The 16,257-nt window shown below is 51.2% G+C and overlaps 1 protein-coding gene across 6 annotated transcripts in view; it reads left to right on the top strand.

The window, feature by feature from the left end:
- The window catches only part of Bdh1 (3-hydroxybutyrate dehydrogenase 1), a 42,009-nt gene extending 28,617 nt beyond the window's left edge, over nt 1-13,392 (top strand). For 5 of the 6 annotated variants that reach the window (XM_006248478.5, XM_063270245.1, XM_063270246.1 and 2 more), the window contains 5 exons: nt 219-291; nt 1,150-1,260; nt 3,127-3,268; nt 9,334-9,486; nt 11,166-13,392. In XM_006248478.5, the coding sequence (XP_006248540.1) occupies nt 219-291; nt 1,150-1,260; nt 3,127-3,268; nt 9,334-9,486; nt 11,166-11,635 (949 nt within the window). In that variant the 3' untranslated portion in view covers nt 11,636-13,392. The remainder of the gene's footprint in view (nt 1-218; nt 292-1,149; nt 1,261-3,126; nt 3,269-9,333; nt 9,487-11,165) is intronic. The other variant, NM_053995.3, reaches the window with a different exon arrangement.
- The last annotated feature ends 2,865 nt before the right edge of the window (nt 13,393-16,257 follow it).

The following is a 16,257-nucleotide window of genomic DNA, read 5'->3' as shown; positions in this document are numbered from 1 at the left end:
GCTTCTGTAGTGGCTCCTGGTGGAAAGTGTTTGTATGTGTGTGTGCGGTGGGTGGGGGTGTATGCAGCAGGAGCAGTCCCCAGAGCCTGGGGTAGGAAGAAACTTAGAGCTAACTTAGCCTAGTTGGCAGTCAAAGGTGTCCCAAGGTATTTCTGCCCAGGAGTGGGGTCTGGAGAAGGACTAGGGCCTTACATTCATGGCTTCCTGTTTTCTTACAGACACACACTGTTGTTTTACCCAGCTTCTTTCAGCCCTGACACCCGTCGGACCTACACCAGTCAGGCAGATGCGGTGAGTGGCAGCCAGCTCCCTGGGAGCCCTTGGGACTTTAGACGGTCAGGACATTCTGAATCACATTCTCCTTCACTCTTCTTTGAGGCCTTCCATCAGTAGGGAGAGCCTCTCCCCATGCATAGGGGAGCAATAAGGATGTACTCTATCCCTCCTAGCCAGGGAGCTTGTGAGAGGGAAGGCAGGAGCTGGAGGTTGAGAGTGAGGCTCTGGGCTCTGTCAGGACCATCTGGGTTCCAGCCCTATCATTAACTGCACTGGGCATTTCAAAAGCACCTCAGTTTCCTCACTGGTGACATGAAATTGTTAACAACCCTTTCACGTGGTGGTCTAAGACCATCGGAAAACAGATATTTACATTACAATTCATAACAGTCACAAAATTACAGTTGTGAAATAGTTTTATGGGTACAGATAACCTCAACACAAGGAACTGTATTAAAGGGCCACAGCATTGGGAAGTTTGAGAACCATGGATCTGTGGGTTATGCCTAGAGATGGGGCTGGGATGAACAGAGCGCCTTGCACTCAGGAAGTGTGCTGGCTGAGACTGGCTTTGATGAAGATGACAAGGACATCATGGCGACTATAGATGAGAGCACCGAGATCTGAAAGCAGGAGTCACTCCCCAGCCAGTCTTGTTGGTAGCAGGCTCTAGGTTGGAGCCTGGTCTCCTGATTCTGAGTCTCACTATACCTTGGTGCTTATAGTTCTCTAGACCACGAAAGCTAACAAGGAGGATGGTCATGGCTTGGCCACCCAGCATGCGCTAATATTACTGCCCAGAGGGCTGGGGAGGGCTGGCTTCTCTTCTGAAGGATCCTGGGTTCCTAACATGGGTCTAACCTTCTAAAACAGGCTAGTGGCAAAGCTGTCCTGGTTACAGGCTGTGACTCTGGATTTGGGTTCTCTTTGGCCAAGCATCTACACTCAAAAGGTTTCCTTGTATTTGCTGGATGTTTGTTGAAGGTAAGACCGGTGTTGTTAAAATGGCCTTCACTTTTCCCACTTCAGTCTCGCTTGCTGTACATAGATTTTCAATGCATGCATTCATCCATCCGCCAGGCCTCACACCCATGCATCCATTCCTCTGCCGTTTAGTCACTTGTCAAATGACTACGCTACAGCATAAGACTGGTCCGAGATCCAGTGCCTTAGGGTTACCGTTGCTGTGATAAACACCACGACCAAAAGCAAGCTATGGAGTTCATTCTCTGTAGAAGGTAGGAAAGGCAGGAACTCACACAGGGCAGGAACTTAGAGGTAGGAGCTGATGCAGAGGCCATGGAAGGGTGCTGCTTACTGGCTTGCTCCCCTTGGCTTGCTCAGCCTGCATTTTTATAGAACCCAGGGTCATCACCCCCAATGCCTTCCCGTATCAATCACTAATTAAGAGAATGCCCTGTAAGCTTGCCTATAGCTTGATCTTTTAAAGACATTTTCTCAGGTGGGATTCCCTCCTCTCAGCTGACTCTAGCTCAGGTCAAGTTGACAGAAAAATAGCCAGCACACCCAGGATCTTTCTGTCCAGTGGTAAGACGACACCACACGGATGCAGCTGAGGAACGGAGTGAAATTCTCAAGCACAGTCGAGGATTTTCAGGGGAGTGCAGAGAAGATGTTGGTTTCTGACTTGACAGAGGAGGCGACATTTGTTCAGAGCTTTGGAATAACTTATGCTGTCACAGATGGAGACCTGACAGATAGAAGGGACGGCCCAAGCAGCCCTGGGAGTGTAGAGCTAGCCACCTGGGGACATCAAGTGGCATTTAGGGTACATAAAGGGAGGGGGTACTAGGCCATGAAACTGCAAATGTAACTAGGGGACCGCCCCAGTTCAGAGAGTTATACAACCTCTACTGTTCACTTTTAAAGCATTTCTTTGGCTCAGAATTTTCTTTTGATTCTTTTTAGTTACCCTCCCCCTCACCCTCTGCGTGCGCCCCCTGCCCCACATCCCCCTCCCACCCCCGCCCCACACCCCACACCCCTCATGTCTGGGCAGCCGCTTACTTCCACCCCACTAAACCTGCCTTCTCTGGACGTTGCTCACCTCAGACTCAAGGGTGCTGGGTCTTTTTACTGTGTCCTTCACACAGCACAGTGTTTGTTTGTTTTTAGACAGAGTCTCACTGTTCCAGAGCTGGCCTGGAACTCACAGAGATCCATTTGTCTCTGCCTTCCAAGGGCTGGGATTGAGGTGTGCCCCGCCACACCTGGCCTTGGCATGTTTTTGAGGGTCTTCTGTGTTGCAGTGTGTGTCATAGCTCATTTTTTCTGCAGATTATTACGTGATCATACAGATAAACCACAGTAATCCGCTCATTCGCATCCTAGATAAACTAGGTAAAATCTTTAGGGTTTTTTTGGGGGGTGTGTGTGTGTGTGAATGTTTTGCCTGCACATATATATATATATATATATATATATATATATATATATATATATATATATATCACATGTGTGCCCGATGCCCGCAGAGGCCAGAGAGGGTGTCAGGTCCTCTGCAGCTGGAGTTACAGAGATGGCTGTGCGGGTGACAGGTACCAAACACAAGTCGCTCAAGCTTTCTACCGCCGAGCTCTTTCCCCAGCCCCAAACTGCATTTTAAAAACTTCCATAAAAGTAAGCTTCATTCAGGATATTTATTTTAAATACCTGTCGACCTGTGACTACTTTGAATATGTTCCTGTGGGCAACCATATGCAAGCTTCAGTGCAAACCTCAGGCTTTGCAAGAGATTGGAGTCACTCCTTATCTGGGCTGGGTGCTAAACCCAGAGCCTAAATCCCGGGGAAGGACAGACAGAGGTGACTGCGACCCGGTCTCCCCCAGGACAAAGGCGATGCTGGGGTCAGGGAGCTGGACAGCCTGAAGAGTGACCGGCTGAGAACCATCCAGCTCAATGTCTGCAACAGTGAGGAGGTGGAGAAAGCGGTGGAGACCGTCCGCTCCGGCCTGAAGGATCCTGAGAAGGGTAAGGGCACTGAGACTGCCGGTTCGGTCTGTGGGCATATTCAACAGCCTTTGCTCCACGCTGCCTCCATTTGCTGGCAACTTGGCAAAAGACTCCTCCTCTGTTTGTTGTTTAAACTCTTCCTCCTGCTCAGTGAGAGGAAGTGGATTAAGTTAAATGAGCCTGTGCAATAGGGCAGTAAAATATGGCCAGAGGCAAGTCTGAAATCTGTTCATCCAGTGCTTATTGAATGCCCACTCTGGGCCAGGCACAGGCACTGGTGGGGACACAAATGTGGCTGAAGCATCTCTGTCCCTAAGGACCTTACGGTTTAGTAAGGGGATTGACTTCACCATCCGTCCCGGGAGCAGGGCATGGATGGGGTGAGCGGAGGGGGGAGGGGGCGGGGGTCCTGAGTCCAGTGCCTGGTTCTGGCAGGGATGGTATGGCAGAGAGCTGGGAAGGTCATGCTGGAAAGAGGGCAGTGTGTGAGCAATGTTAGGAAGCAGCCGTGGCGTGCTGGAGTGTGGCAAATGGTTGATTTGGTGGGGGGCGGGGAGGAGCCAGTGAGGTAGGGCTCTGCTTTGTGGAAGGTCTGGGAATAAAGGGACTGTCCTCGGGCTTGGCTGGATTTATGAAGCCCCCTCTGAAGCCTGCACTGCAGTGGGGCAAGGCAGGTTAAAGGAAAATGTGGGTGCGCAGCCCTGAACATGGCGGTAGGCAGAGCTTGCTAGTGGTGCCAAGGAACAAAGCTGACTTGAGGTTGAATCACAGCTGTGGAACTTATGTGGAGATGAAGCAGAGGCCAGAGGTGTCTTACACAGCTGGTGTCTTCAATGTTAAGAGCAAGGTGAGGGTGGGAAGACGTGGTGGGGGGAAATGTCCAGAGAGGATACAAGCAGTTGGGACCCAGGGAGGATGGAGACAGATGGCCTCAAAGCTAAAGGCACAGAACGTTTGGAGAGCAGCGGTCAAAGGTGAAATGTCGTAGAGGCTCCCAGAGGTCTGAGCATCTGTGTCCTCCCAGTTCAGCCTGTGTGGAGGACCTCAGTTTGAGGGGTGAGGACCTTAGTTTGAGGGGTACCACTTAAGTGGAACCCAGAAGCATGGAGCTGGGCCACACAGCAGGCCCTGTGGAAGAGCTCTTGGTAGGCCAGACAAAAGGGAGCTTGCTTCGGCTCCCTGCTGCACAGCTGGGTGGGGTCCAGGAAAAGGGCCGGGTGACCAGCACCTGTGCTGTGTGGCTGACCAAGATTGCCAGGCTGAAAAATGCTGCCATCTCCCGAAAGAATTTTTGCCACAGGGCTAGGTACAAAGAGGCTGATTGTTCCTTAGGAAGCCTGTCACTGGTGTCTCGTCAGCAGTTCAGTGTTACCCCGTATCCTCCTAGAGGCCATGCTGGGGTCCAGGAGCAGTCTGTGTATTGTGAACCCACTGAGCCTCTGTTAAATAATTAACAGGGGTAGTTGGTGTTCCTGACCCACTAAGAAAAGGCAGGCTGGGTCCCACTGGGATGATTACCAACCACATGGCCTGTAACCCTTTCTCCCAGCAGCCTCTGGGGTGTTGTCTTCACAGACTAGTAGCAGGAAGAGCAGCAGCACAAAAAAGCCCGGAATCACAGCTGTGGAACTTATGACTGACAGGATGGAGTGCAGCTGGGATCCGTGGTCCCCGGTCCCCCACCACCGTAACCCTCCTCACCATTCTGCAGTTTGGGGTTGGAGGGAAGGTTTGGAACTTTCAGGTTCAAAACCAGAAAATGAAACAATTAGAACTGCCTCTCCGCAGTCTTTCCCATCCTCTCCCTCTCCCTCCCTTCTGGCCATAGTTGTCAGTTCTCCAGGCAAAACGGCTGAGCAGTGCTGGCGCCGACCTCCAGGTGGCGCCCTTCTGGAGCTCCCAGCAGCAGTGTTTAACGTCCCACCAAGACAGGGTTAGGACAAGTGTGCTCCCATCTTGGGCCCTCTTGGGCACATTTTGGTGCTGATTTTCACTCTGGCTTCATAGAACAGTCACTACTAAAGTGTGGGAAGCCACCCTGAGGTGCTGGGGTGAAGCCATATTCTACTAGTCTCACCTATCCCGCTTTGAAGGACTCTAAGGGACGGGACATCTGGAGCCGTGCCCAGCCAGCCCTCCCCACTCCAGGAAAACCAGCACACACACCAGATGCACACACACCAGATGCACACACGTGCAGACGGGCTGTGGGCATGGCCTGACCTTGTACCATTATTTACCCATCAGTAAGCGTTTACTGAGACCCTGCTCAAGTAGGCTTAGAATTATGCTTGGGGCCTGTTGGGCTCTGATCTTGCAGGAGGAGCTTGGAACCGGACACTGACCTAGTGACAGTTAAACAACTTAAGGCAGTTAGACAACCCGGGGCATTATACTATAGGCAGGGTACATCAGGCACATGCATTGATCTGGGAGCGGGAAGACTAGATTTAACCCAGGGCTTTGCCTCTCCAGAGAAGTGTGGCTTCGCTGTGAACCAGCTCCTGGTGGGCCTCAGTTTGTCCATCTGTAAAGTGGAAAAGTACTTGTAGCCATCCCTTTCCTAGTCTGGACCTTACCACTGTGAAGGCAAGGGGCCACAGGAATGGGAGGGATTGGAAAAAGAAAGATTTGCCTGGCTACAGGTGCAGAGTAGAGACTGAGGTGAGGAGACTTGGGGGTGGAGGGGTCTTCTCTGGTAGCACAGGAGAGGTAAACCAGGACCCAATTAATGCAGGAGACAGAACTGGTTCTTTGCCACAGCAAAGGAGACCAACAACTCTGTGGGGCTGAGCATGAGGGCTCGTCCTCAGAGCTGGGTCCAGTCGCACCTTCTCCACCTGGTCGCTGGTGACGTGAGCCTCAGCCGGCCAATTCAGCTATGGTCTGCATTAGCATGGTCAGGTGACATCAACAAGTGCCACTCCAGGACCTGGTAGCTGTCATTCTGATCATCAGTCATCCTTCCAGCCCTGGGTGACACACTGGATCGGGAGAAGTGAAGGAGATGGAGGAGTGGGTGTGATACCTTTAGCAGAACAGAGCAGACGCGGGGGCTCAACGTATTAGCTGTGGTTAGGGTTAGCTAGGACCATGGAGCTCAGATGGAAAGGACGGTAGGAGGAGTCCGTGCCCCCCAGGGATACATGGGAGTTGTCTGGACGTGGAGGTAAGGTGAGGCCATTCTGTGAAAGCAGCGGCCTTCAGGCTGGCAGGAGTGTGGTTGGAACTGGAACACCAATGGGCTGAGGATTCTGGAGAGCTACTGGGTTAATCCCCGCACCTCGTCAGGTCAGCAGGCCTGCCATGCGGTGTACAGGTCATATTCAATTAACCTTCGTTGGGTAATAGCGCCGTATAAAACTGTTTTATTTTTAAGTAGAGCATGCACATGGGCATCTTAGATCACATGACACTGGCCCACCTGAGTCAAACAGAACCAAGGGAAAATTCCACAAACATGAAGTAGAAGAGGAGACGGTCTCAACTTCCAGGGGAGCCAGGCCGTGGATATGGCGCTGGGTGTGCCTGTTAGCGGCGGAGGCGGGTAGAAGAAAGTGTTAAGTTGGCGCTGGGGATGCTGGGTGCCACTAACACTGGGGGAAAGCTGGTGTCCATGGGGCATTAGTGGGTGGTGTCTATGAGAATGGAGATGGAGTGAGGCTTAGTTGGTGGTCCTTGGAAGCCATAGGAGAGCAGGGTGAGCAATGGATGGAGGATGGAGGCCACGGTGGTGTGACAGGATTGGGGCAGGGGTGGTCTCAGAGGCCTGGGGGTGGTCTCAGGACCCTAGCTACAAGAAGGCAGGAGCACAAGGCATGGTTAAAAGAAGGCTCTTGGGGTTGGGGATTTAGCTCAGTGGTAGAGCGCTTGCCTAGTAAGCGCAAGGCCCTGGGTTCAGTCCCCAGCTCCGAAAAAAAGAAAAAAGAAAAAAAAAAGAAGACTCGTTTTTTGTTTTTTCAAGATAGTATTTCTCTGTGTAGCCCTGGCTGACCTGGAACTCACTCTGTAGACCAGGCTGGCCTCAAACTCAGAGATCTACCTGCCTCTGCTTCCCAAGAGCTGGGATTAAAGGTGTGTGCCACCACCACCCAGCTCCAAGAAGGCTCTTTAGGACTCGAGATGTAATATTTGTAGTCAGTCTCCAACCAACACACATACAGGAGTCGAAGGGCAGCTATTGGGTCACGGGAGAAGCTGCATTTGTGTAAAAGAGAAAGGAGGGCTGACGGCTGTGGTTAGAGAGCAGCAAGGGTTGAAGGTTAGCCATGGCCACTAGAGAGGCTTTAGGCTCCCGGAGGGAAGACTCAAGGAAGTCAGGAGACAGGCCTGGGAGCTGTGGAGTTTCTCGGGTGCTTCTGAGTGTGCGGGGCCGTGCCTCAGGGTCACAGCTTTCAGCCTGAGCTGAGGTCAGGAAGCTCCAACAGGCAGCTGGTAGGAGGAGGGTACCCTTTGGACACTTAGTCAACTAACAATTTCCTTTCCTTCATAAATGCCCTTAATTCCCTGTAATTGGAGAAGGCACCAGAGGTCAGCTAACAGAGCTTTAATTTGGGCAAGACTGAAGGAAAGCAACTGGAGACCAATTACTCTGTCATTTATACAAACTCATTCCCATGATGCAATGGGAGAGCGAGGCCTGGGCCTAGTTCTCACAGGGGACAAGCAGGCATCAAGTCTGAAGCCTTTGCAAGGAACATAGGGCTTTTAGTGGCAGGAGACAAAGCCCAACTGAGATCAGAGTCTGAGGGGCTCCACAACAAAGGGGCAGAGTCCTGCTGTGCCCTGGGGCTCTGGCCCATCCGCTTCTTACACCCCAAAAACTGAACTCAAACAAATCCTGAAGAGAGACCGTGTTCCCTCAGCTCAGGTTCAGTCTGCCTCTAACTTAATGGTGAGACTTAAATCTGTATTTTCCCTTGACAGTTTTGATTTCCCTTGCTGCAAAAACAGTTAACAGGCAAAATAAACTCCAAGAACTTTCCAGAGCCAGTGTTGTCTGAGCCCACAAAAGCCAGCCGCCCCTTAGCTGCTCTTGTTATAAAGCAGTCAGCTGGACCATGCCATGAGAATAGACATCTCCTCAACTCCTGGGAGCCTGTATCTTTACGCAGTCCTCCGGAACGGGAAGAGGAGAAACGCTGGCCAATAGTCTACTGAGTCAAATATGTGACCATGAGCAAACGGCAATATGCTCAAAGAGGGACATGGAGAGTCCCAAGGTGGGGCGGGGTGGGGCCTGATCATGAACAAGGTTTGGCAGCAGAGCCCAGAACTTAATGGGTGACCTTGGAGTTCTGTGGCCTTCTGTGAGCTTGGTTGGAAAATTCCTGAGGTTTCCTGGCTGCTGGCTGGAGGGCCGATAGGAACAGTAGCTGAGTTGAATGGATAGGAGCAGGCTGTAGGCTCGAGGTCACACGGAGAAGAGGGGAAAGCCTGTCTTCATTACTTTTCTGTTGCTGTGATGAACACCATGACTAATAGCACCTTGGAAAGAAAGGGTTTATCTGGCGTATACACTTCCACATCCCAGTTCATCATTGAAAGAAGCCAGGGTAGGACCTCAAAGCAGGGTCCTGGAGGGGAGAAGAGAAGCAGAACTGTGGAGGAGTGCTGCTTACTGGCTTGCTCACTTTGTTTTCTTACATAGCAGAACCACCTGGCAAGACATTGTATCATCCGTGGTGGTTTCCGTCCTTCCAGAAATCACCCTATAGATTTGCCTATGTGCCTTGTGAAGGCCTTTTTCAATTAATATCACCAGATACTTTTGGGTTTGCATCAAGTTGACCTCAACCAACTTTGTTTTGGAGAGAAGCAAGACACAGGCAGAGATCTACAAGGCTCAGTCATGAAGTCAGGCAGCAGTGACAGGAAGCCTGGATACTTCACCTAAGGGACATCGAGCCAGCTAGGATGTGAGGTCTCTCTTTTTGCATTCTCGGGTGACTCTACAAATGTTTCCTGAGAGCCCAGGGCAAGAGGCCGGGAGTCATGGGAGAAAGAGAACACAGTAGAGGGAGGCAGGCTGGTGGTTGGGATCTGTGCCCACACAGTGACTGGCTGTGTCCTCCCTTGTCCAGGAATGTGGGGCCTGGTTAACAACGCAGGCATCTCAACGTTTGGGGAGGTGGAGTTCACTAGCATGGAGACGTATAAGGAGGTGGCCGAAGTGAACCTCTGGGGAACTGTGCGCACAACAAAATCCTTCCTTCCCCTTCTCCGAAGAGCCAAAGGTAAGTTGGGAAGACAGAGTCTTCCTGCCCACCCCTCCCTGTGCCTGCCAACATCCATAGTAGTGAGTCTCAGAGCCATGGTGGGCTTGGGCAGAAGTGAATAGTCAGGGAAGAAATGGGTCTCAGCTTTCAGAATTGGAGCACATGAGCTAGGCACGGTGTTTGTACATCTGTAAACCCAGCACTTGGGAGACTAAGGCAGGAAGATCTTGAGGTGAAGGTCAATCTGAGCTACATAGTGAGATCCTGTCTCAAAAACACACATAGTGGCTGGAGAGATGGCTCAGTGGTTAAGAGCAGTGACTTCTTTTCCAGAGATCCTGAGTTCAAATCCCAGCAGCCACATGGTAGCTCACAACCATCTGTAATGAGATCTGATGCCCTCTTCTGGTGTGTCTGAAAATAGCTACAGTGTACTTAAATGTAATAAATAAATCTTTAAAAAAAAACATACATACAAAAAGGATTGGGCAGTGGTCTGTGCACTCAGGGCTTATGGGCTGGATCATAGCAGCTTGAGTCTACACACTTTTATATCCAAAGTAATGTTAAGCAAATGTTAGCATATGTATTTCATAGCTAAAAGATGAGACATTGTGCTATTCAGTTCAAACATGAGACTAGAAACTTGGAGAACAGACATAATGCCCAAATCATATAGAACAGCCAAGTGTGATCAAACCACCTCTAAAGCCATGGGATCTGATTTTTCTTCCTGGATGGAGCAGCAAGCATTGGGAAAAGAGGGACCAGAGCTGTCCCAAGGCCTTGGCAGCACAGGAATGAACAGGGTGCAGCTGGTAGCCCTTCAAGGGAAGCTCGGCCTTTCCATGACATCACGTTCCTTCCTAGGGGCACGCCATACATACGCAGGCGGGTCTCAGGTCAGCCTGGGCTGAGCAGGATCTGCCCCAACCCCACTGCCCCCAGAGTAGAAGTTGGATGGGTCCCTGTATTCCCAGGCTGGCCCTGTGACAACACATTTGAAGTCACCATTTTCTGCATGTCTGAGTCAGGCAATGCCACAATTATGTTCAGCCTCGGTATCAGCTTTGGAGACCCTGCCCCTGCTCCTGCCCCGTCCCACATCTTTGTGGATCAGGTTTTGGGAAGAGCCCACCAACCCAGGTCTTCCTCTATTCTGGGGTGTTCCTGGGCTCCCTTTTGCCAGCCTTGTCCTCGGCCCTCTGGCTGTGTCAGCAGTCAGTGTTCACTGGGGCTCTGTGTATTATCTCTGCCTGTATCCAGCAGGGAAAGCTGAGGCTTGAGCTCCCTGAGGGGAGGGGGAGGTTTTGGTTCGTGTTTCTCCCTGACCAGCATCAGACCCTTAGAAAGAACATACAGGTCCACACAGATGTGGCCATGCATATCCTACATCTCCTACACGCACTCCCAGTGTGTTTTGACCCTGTGGTATTATCACCAAACAGGCTCTGCCTGGTTATCCGTTAGTCGTGTGTTAACCATCATACTGTACCCTACTGGCACACTGGCTTGTTTCTCCCTTGTGCCCCCTTCCCTAGTCCTGCTGGGCACAGCAGAGCCCTTGAGGAAGCTTGGAAATCCTGTCTAGCTGGGTGGTCCACAGTCCCAGACTCTGGATGGTTCTAAAGCCGTCCCTGCCAGGCCTCCATGTCACTAAGCAATACCGCCTGAGAGATGTTTGCTCTCTTCTACAGGCCGTGTTGTTAACATCAGCAGCATGCTGGGTCGCATGGCCAACCCAGCCCGCTCACCATACTGCATCACCAAGTTTGGGGTAGAGGCTTTCTCGGACTGCCTACGCTATGAGATGCACCCTCTGGGTGTGAAGGTCAGTGTGGTGGAGCCTGGCAACTTCATAGCTGCCACCAGCCTCTATAGCCCTGAGCGTATCCAGGCCATTGCCAAGAAGATGTGGGATGAGCTGCCAGAGGTCGTCCGCAAAGACTATGGCAAGAAGTACTTCGATGAAAAGATTGCCAAGATGGAGACCTACTGCAACAGCGGTTCCACCGATACGTCCTCCGTCATCAACGCTGTCACCCATGCCCTGACTGCTGCCACCCCTTATACCCGCTACCATCCCATGGACTACTACTGGTGGCTGCGGATGCAGGTCATGACCCATTTTCCTGGAGCCATCTCTGACAAGATCTACATACACTGAAGAGCTGAAGAGGTCCCTGCAGCCTCTGCCAGGGAGCCTGATGGGAGGGAGTTCATACAGTTATCTTTTGATTAACCATTGTGGGTTGTCCACTGTCTTAGGAAGACCTATTTTAACCTTACGTGTTCAATGTGGTGAATGGTTTGGGCCTTCACAAATACAGGGCACTGGTGGGTGGCCCTAACCCTCAAGGCCAATATGGTGCTTCTATCTGTCTATCTAGAGTTGATTTTATATAAAGATTTGTGGGAAATACCTTTATATTAAAGACGTTATTAGAATAGAATCCAAAATCATTTTCAAGCCAGAACATCCATCCAAAATATGTATCCCATTTGATCCTTAAGTAAGTCTGATGAGTAAAAAGAACAGAATTTTTTTTCTTGTGTGCATGAAAGAATTTTCAGATCATGGAGGACATACAAGATACCTCTTTCATTGCCTCCAAGGGGTCCTACTAGTGTTCTGCCATTGCTGCAAAAGCTAAACACATTTGTGTTCCTCAGATACTTGGACCCGTCAGTCCAGGAACCCTCTGAACAGCTCTATCCTCTCCTGAGCCAGTCACACCAGAGGCTGCCGTGTGTTATCTCTGCACGTCCACGGCACGGTGTGACTGGTAGCCAGCAGCCAGTGACTGTCGGCTGGCTGGGGTAGGGGATCTCGAGATTCTCAGCTGAGATTCTAATCCTGTCTTTAGAGACTCGAGTTAGATCTGGGTGGATATGCTGCTTGGCTATGAGTGCAGCTTGGTTTTGCTTCTTAGGACAGCATTGGTGCTATGCTTGGTGCTGCAGAGACCAGTGGTGCCAAGGCTGGGCACCGAGACCCTTCCCAGCAGTGCGTCTAGACGCCTGATTGTCTTGTGTGCTCATGTGGTGCTCCTACAGGTACACACACACACACACACACACACACACACACACACACACACACACACACACACACACACCTGCTTCATAGGACTTCAGGGCACGGTATTGGGAACTTTTTAATTAAGCTGAGATGCTGCTAGGCGGCCTGTGTTGCCAATCAAGGAACCTTTGAATTTGAAGGATGCTTGTCTCTGGAATTTCCAGGGTCTGAGTATTTATCCAAACCAAATTCCACCGTGCTGCAGGTGGCTGCAAGTCTTGGGCAGGGTATTTAAGTGCCAGCTTTGCACATCTCAGTACACATTTGTGTGTCTTGATGCAAAGTCTAGGACTGCCGCTAGAGGGAGCCCTCCCTCCTCAGCTAGAGCTTGCTCAGGCCCGGGAGTTTCCGTTCACACAAGCTTGAGGTCTTTCCAAGAGTGTTTGACCACCTACTTGGACACTGCCTGGGAACAAAGAGCGAAGCAGAGCCCCCTTGGAAACTGATCCTACACTCCTAGCAACTGTCTAGCCTGCTGGAGCCCAGAGCCAGGAGAAAGCAAAGGAACCTGGATAGCCACAGCAGGGTGCAGGCAGTGCTGAGGTACAGAGGGTCCCACAGAGAGCGAATTCAGCCTGCCTTTGGGGCTCTTGACCCCTCTGGATTTAAACAGGAGTGGACTGTTCTGGCTCCTGTCTTTAGAGCAAAGCAGCTAAGTCCTGGGAGGAGGGAAGGAGAGAGGGAGCCAGGGCCCCAGGGCCCGCAGAGGGACTCCAGATGACCAGTTTACCTGACAGCAGGATGCGGTTTGTACCACAGAGCCCGCCTCCTGCTGGGGTCTTTCAGTGGCTTCTTCCTTGGGGGAATTGTATTCATGTTTAATAAAGAGATTGGTCATGACACTGATGGCTTGGAGTTACACTCAGTTACATCACTGAGAACCGGGAGGGGGTTGGAGGTGACCCATACTTGAGAATCTCCCTTGAGATCTTAAACTGTGATGGACAATGGCCTGTCGAGCTGTTATGTTGACTATCTTGCTGGCCCTGACTTTCAGTCTATTCTAGTAACCGAAGAGCCCAAGGTTGCCAGGCATGTGGCACAGCACAGTCAGATCTCTGTGAGTTCACGTTCAGCCTGGTCTGAGTAGTGAGTTCCAAGTCTGCCGGGGCTATACAGGAAGACCTGGTCTCAGAAAAGAAGCCCAGGGTACCTTCTCTCCAAATGTTGTCAATGGCAGTTCAAAACTCCCACTTAATCTTCACTTTCTGCAAGTACCAGCCTGCTTGTCCACAGAACTCCCTTTGATCTTTATGAGACAGGTGAGATGGGCAGATCACAGGTTGTGCCCATTTTATAGGTCATATAACTGAGGCCCAGTAGAGGAAAGTGGGTGGGAGCAGAATGTCCAGCCTCCAGAATTATGTGAGCATGTATTTTGTTTTTGTTTTTGTTAATCCTCCACCGATGGCATGTTGATATAACTGCCAAACTGACCAATATAGCCAGGAGCCTAGCATTCTTTGTCTTACTGACTGCTTTCCTGAGGCCTTTCACATAGGGAGAGAGAGGGTCTAGGAGGATGTGCCGGCTTCCATCTGCCAAAACCTTTGTTTGTACCCCTGAGCCTCAGTTGGTACCACAGTACCACAGACAAGATGAGGGAAATCATTAAGGACAAACCTTTGAACGGGATGGAGTGCAGGGTGGCTGGGCGGTGTCGGGTAGGGGTGAGGTACGCCTCAGGCTGGGCTCTGGGCCCCCTGACCTGCTGCTGCAAGCAGGAACCCCATTCTTTGATGGTTGGAAATAAGTTTTCTTGCAAGATTCTTCTGCTCAACATGTGCCAAGCTCACATTTCACACCAAGGCCACAAGGCTGCGTGATCAAGTGACAGGACAGCGTGGTGGTGGTGGTGGTAGTGGGGGGACTGCCTATCACAAGCTGCTATGTCTGCCCCACCTCCCCACACCCCACCCCTGCTTGCAGTCTTGAGACTCCCATTGTGAGGCTGCTCACTTCCTGTATTTCAACCCTGCTTTGCAAACCTGTGCGCGCTCTCCTTAGGACAGGTGAACAAGCAGGCTCTCCCAGCTTGGGAACCAGGTAAAGACCAGACTCCTGTGCACAGCGTCAGACAGAGTTACCCAGCCTGTTACGCCTCCTCTCACCTGATCTTCCTGCGGCCCTGGCAAGCAGGCAGGCAGGCAGGCAGGCAGGCAGGCAGGGTGGGGTCAAGATCTATTTTACAGATAAGAAAACAGACTTTCCCAAGTCTCTCATCACCTGAGGGACAGCTGACTGGCCAAGCCTGAGCTCACCTCCACCCTAGAGCCAATGATGCGTGAAAAGCAGGGCAGATGGTACGGGGATCTAAAATAAGGAGGGGAAAAAATACCTCAATTATGTAACTGAGAGGAATCTTTAAGCTCATGCATAATAACAATCACAGAGTATGGCCACACAAGCCAGCTCTCCCACCCCCATCCCTACCCCCAACCCCATCCCCACCCCCTTGGTATTCTGAGCATGGCTCTCAGGAAGACTGTGTTCCTGGGGGAATCCACAGCCACCTCGTGACCAGCTTTTGCAGGGCCCATACTGTGGCTGGTGGGCATCTCTGAGGATTTTAGAAACACTTGGGCCCACACCTCTGGGAGCTTGAGATGCACAGGAGTACAGAGCTTGGGACAGATAGTCTCGGTTTTACTTGAAGAGCTAGAACGAAGAGAGCTGGGAAGTCCTGGGACTCTGGTACCAATTACCCAGTCAGCCCCAGGGCACAAAAAGCTTTCCTGGTATGCATAGGCACTGAAGGACAGTGTAGCTTCAGAAGGCGTAATGTGAGCATCCGAGGATGGGGACCAGGGACCAGAGCTTGGACTAGCGCTAAAAGAGGCTTCTTCCGGCCTTGAACCTTGCTAGTGGCAGGGGGCTCATTACCTGGGTAAGTCTCTCGTGGGCTCAAAAAGATTTATCCAGAGTCTGGGTGAGCTAAAGCTGCTTCCTCTGCCTAACATCTTTCCTTCGGCACCTGGCTCTGACCCAGACCTTCACAGAACAACTTAAATATTTTTAGTATTCTTGATATTCAGAGGTGGCTAAGTCAGGTTTAAAAGAACAGGTTCCTCTTGACAAGATTTCCAGTCTACTGCCATACCTCCCTGAACATACCAGATCTCATCTGATCTCGGAAGCTAAGCAGGGTCAGGCCTGGTTAGTACTTGGATGGGAGACAAGATTTCCATACACCTTAGTCTTTGAGCAGGAGATTTCGGCCATGGATATTCTGTCCTTCCTGTACCCAGATGACACATTTTGGGCTGGGTGGCCATCTGAATTCACTTCAGGCAGCCAAGAACTTTTCACCTCTGGTGCCACCGACTGCTCACTTGCCTGTGTCCTCACAACTGATCTGTCCCCCAATCATTTTCCATGGGAAGCAGCTTATGTATGGTATGGTAGGGGAATGTTAAGTCCACTTTGCAGATAAGAAACCAGAGCCTCAGGGAGGCGGCGTGATTTATGGGAGATCATAGCCAGAAAGACAGTGTCAAAATAAACCTAACATCATAGTTTCTGTCTCTAGGACTCCTTCCTCGTCCCTTAGATTTCTCACTAGGATGGTAGATTTGGACTGGACATGGTGTAGCATTAAGGCCAGCCTCTTTCCAGCCCAGAGTTTGAAGAAGGCCGAGTGGAAGCCCAACCTTCTCCTGGCATGTCCGAAGTATTGCAGAATGGCCAGGGCCCTGTTGTGAGGGGGG

This window comes from Rattus norvegicus, chromosome 11 (assembly GCF_036323735.1).
Source record: "Rattus norvegicus strain BN/NHsdMcwi chromosome 11, GRCr8, whole genome shotgun sequence".
NCBI classification, from domain to species: domain Eukaryota; kingdom Metazoa; phylum Chordata; class Mammalia; order Rodentia; family Muridae; genus Rattus; species Rattus norvegicus.
Note: the sequence above shows the minus strand (reverse complement) of the source record. Positions and strands in the feature narration are given on the sequence as shown.